At 38.2% G+C, this 3,517-nt stretch overlaps 1 protein-coding gene and 1 pseudogene across 1 annotated transcript; both read left to right on the forward strand.

Moving 5' to 3' along the window:
• Positions 1-2,790, forward strand: part of LOC134082730 (NACHT, LRR and PYD domains-containing protein 3-like) — a 33,443-nt pseudogene extending 30,653 nt beyond the window's left edge.
• LOC134076576 (butyrophilin-like protein 2) lies at positions 2,470-3,450 on the forward strand. The gene is made up of 2 exons (XM_062531698.1): positions 2,470-3,029; positions 3,122-3,450. Exons 1-2 carry the CDS (start codon positions 2,615-2,617, stop codon positions 3,448-3,450), a joined length of 744 nt encoding a protein of 247 aa, XP_062387682.1. The 5' UTR covers positions 2,470-2,614.
• The last annotated feature ends 67 nt before the right edge of the window (positions 3,451-3,517 follow it).

The raw sequence follows: 3,517 nt of genomic DNA on the forward strand, positions 1-3,517 counted from the left end.
TTACATAGTCATAAAGCTCACCGTTCGGTGGATCTTGGAAAAACAGTCAAAATGCTGTAAAACGTCTGGCAGTATGGAGCGCTCTGCACTGAAAATCGCTGGCAGCCAATGAGTTAAGGTAGACATTTTAAAGCTTAAACATTCCTAACTTAACTAATGATTTCTAACAGGTATTCTAAAATGTTAACTATGCTAACAATGATAACCAGGTTGATTGGTTTACTTGGCTAATGATTTCTAGCAGTAATGCTAACAATGCTAACTATGTTAACAATGCTAACCACGTTGATTAGCTAACTTAGCTAATCATTTTTAACAGTTATGCTAAAAATGCTAACTATGCTAACGATGCTAACTATGCTACCAATGCTAACCAGGTTGATTAGCTAACTTAGCTAATCATTTTTAGCAGTTATGCTAAAAATGCTAACAATGCTAACTATGCTAACTTGCTACTGAGGACTTTTATTATGAAACATTTGTTGATAGGGTATCCATGGCTGCCACTATCAGGAATAAAGAAGTTACTGTAGTAAAATCATGTTGGTTGCTATGGAAACGTTCATAAACGCTTAATTTTGATGGTTGCTATGTTGGTTGCTAGGTACATGGAGGTCTCATGTAGTTGACTGGAGGCATAGTTGATGATAACTGACAGTTGGAATGGTTGAACAGTTGAATAGTTGAGTAGTTTCAATGGTTAAATGATTTAATAGTGTATTATTGCAGTGAGGACTTTTATTTTGAAACAGTTGTGGAAAGAGGAAACAGTTAACAGGATATGTAGTCTTCACAGAGAGATTGTATGCTTAAAGCCTGAGAGAGAGAGGGCTGCTGCAGGTGGGGCTGGCCACCTGGCATAAGATTCTAATTGCTTAATGACCTGATTGTGATGTCATAGAGGCCAATGTTAAGTCTATGGGGAAATTTTGAATAGTTTTTTATTTATAGTTTAAAAAGTATAAAAGTTACAAAGTTGAAAAATACATAGCAGCATTCCCCTATTTAAGACCTACGTTGCGACTTTTGAATGAAGTTTCTAGGTTAAACGGTTCAAGCTGAATAGAAAAAATGAATTTGGTAAGCGGAATAATAAGAAGAAGAAGAAGAAGAAGAAGAAGAAGCCTAGGAAGAACAGTACAGTGCATTTCCATGCACTGTAATAACTAGAGAATGTAATTTCAAGGAAATTACGAGTGCATGAAAATGCAAAAATGTACAGATAAATCATGTAGATATGGTTACTAAGGTGTTGCTAGGGTAGACATGGTGGTTTCATAGTTTTTGAAAGTTGATAGTGCGAAGATAGACTGTTTAAAATTGAATTAGCTTACCTGATTACCAGATTAGCTAACCTGGCTAATGATTTTTAGCAGTTATGCAAAAATGTTAACTATGCTAACAATGCTAACCATGCTCACTATGGTTACGAGGTTGATTAGCTAATTTAGTTGATGATTTCTAGCAGTTATGCTAAAAATGCTAACTATGCTAACAATGCTAACTTTGCTAACAATGCTAACCAGGTTGATTAGCTAACTTAGCTAATGATTTCTAGCAGTTATGCTAAAAATGCGAACTATGCTAACAATGCTAACCATGCTAACTAGCTAACTTGCTAGTGAGGACTTTTATTTTGAAACATTTGTTGCTAGGGTATCCATGATGGCCACTATCAGAAATAAAGAAGTTACTGTAGTATAATCATGTTGGTTGCTATGGAAATTGTCATAAAAGCTTAATTTTAATGGTTGCTATGTTGGTTGCTAGGTACCTGGAGGTTTCATGTAGTTGACTGGAGGCATAGTTGATGATAACTGACAGTTGGAGTGGTTGAACAGTTAAATAGTTGAGCATTTTCAATGGTTAAATTATTTAATAGTGTATTATTGCAGTGAGGACTTTTATTTTGAAACAGTTGTGGACAGAGGAAGTATGAAACAGGATCTGTAGTCTTAATGAGATTGTATGCTTAAAGCCTGAGAGAGAGAGAGCTGCTGCACCTGGACTGGCCACCTGGCATAAGATTCTAATTGCCCTATTATGATGTCATAATGTAATGTTAAATCTATGGGGAAATTTTAATAGTTTTTATTTAATAGTTCAAAAAGTATAAAAGTTACAACGTTGAAAAATACATAGCTGAAGTCACCTAAGTAAGACCTACGCACCGCAGTTTGAATGAAGTTTCTACGTTAAACGTTTGAAGCTGAATTGCACGCACAAAAACGTTAGAGGAAAAATAAAAATAAAAAAAAATCGGATAACAGTAGAGTGCATTTTCATGCACTGTAATTAAGGTTAATTTTCTGTAGACTCCTTCTTAATCATGGGAGTGTTTTTTTTTTTTTTTTTTTTTTTTTTAAAGTGCATTTTTTGGGCTTTTTTGCTTTTAATGATAGGACAGTTGAGAGAGACAGGAAGTGAGAGGGAAAGAGCGTTGGGGCGGGATCCGTAAAGGACCACGGGGCGGGAATCGAACCCGGGTCGCCGGCGTGCGGTGCAGGTGCCCCAGCCAGTCACGCCACGGCTGGGGCCATCATGGGAGTGTTTTGAGCATAACATTCAATAAAGTAACCATTTCCATGAGGGATTCAATAATTTGGGTGCGTAAATGATAGTTCAATGGAATTCAAGTCCAGATATTTGCTTTATTGTCTTTATTTTTACAGAGGATTTTCAGGTTGATGGTCCAAACCAGACTCTTCCTGCTGTGTCAGGTGGAGACCTGGTTCTTCCCTGCTCTGTAAAGCCCAGTGTCAGTGTTGAGGGGATGACTGTGGAATGGTTCAGACTGGATCAACAAGGACAGGCATCCTTGGTGCATCTTTACAAGGATGGCAAGGACCAAAATAGCAAACAGATCCAGTCCTACCGGGACAGAACAAACTTGTTCAAAGATAACCTGAAAATGGGCAACGCTTCATTAAAACTCAGCAGTGTCCAGGTGTCTGACGAGGGAGACTACAAATGCTTCATCCAGTCTGGATCAGGCTATGATGATGCCCTCATTCAAGTCATTGTCAGAGGTGAAATCTGTTTTATATCTCAAAATACCAAGCGTAATTATATGTGCTGATACTTACAGTAAAGTGATACGGTGGTTCTTATTGTCATGCAGCTATTGGAAAAGCACCCCGGATCATATCGGAAGGCGTCAGATGGGATGGTGCGATCAGTCTTGTGTGTGAGTCTGAGGGCTGGTGGCCTGAGCCGGTTCTTGAGTGGCTGGACAGTCAGGGAAAACTCTTGAATGCAGAAACAACTGAGATTCACCAGGGTCCAAACGGCTTCGGAGTGAAACGCCGACTGGTTGCTTACAGAAGAGATACAGAACATTATGTCTGCAGACTCACACAGAAAGATGAAAGAACAGCCTTGGAGAGAGAAGTTGAGATGGACACCACATTTCATATTTCAGGCAGGACACTAATATTTCTGGTTGTTTAGTTTATGCTAATTTACCAAAGCATGTGCCCAGTAGTTCGATTTCTCTCATTTTATGTATTTTGTTTTG

Source organism: Sardina pilchardus, chromosome 1, assembly GCF_963854185.1.
Source record: "Sardina pilchardus chromosome 1, fSarPil1.1, whole genome shotgun sequence".
Taxonomy (NCBI): domain Eukaryota; kingdom Metazoa; phylum Chordata; class Actinopteri; order Clupeiformes; family Clupeidae; genus Sardina; species Sardina pilchardus.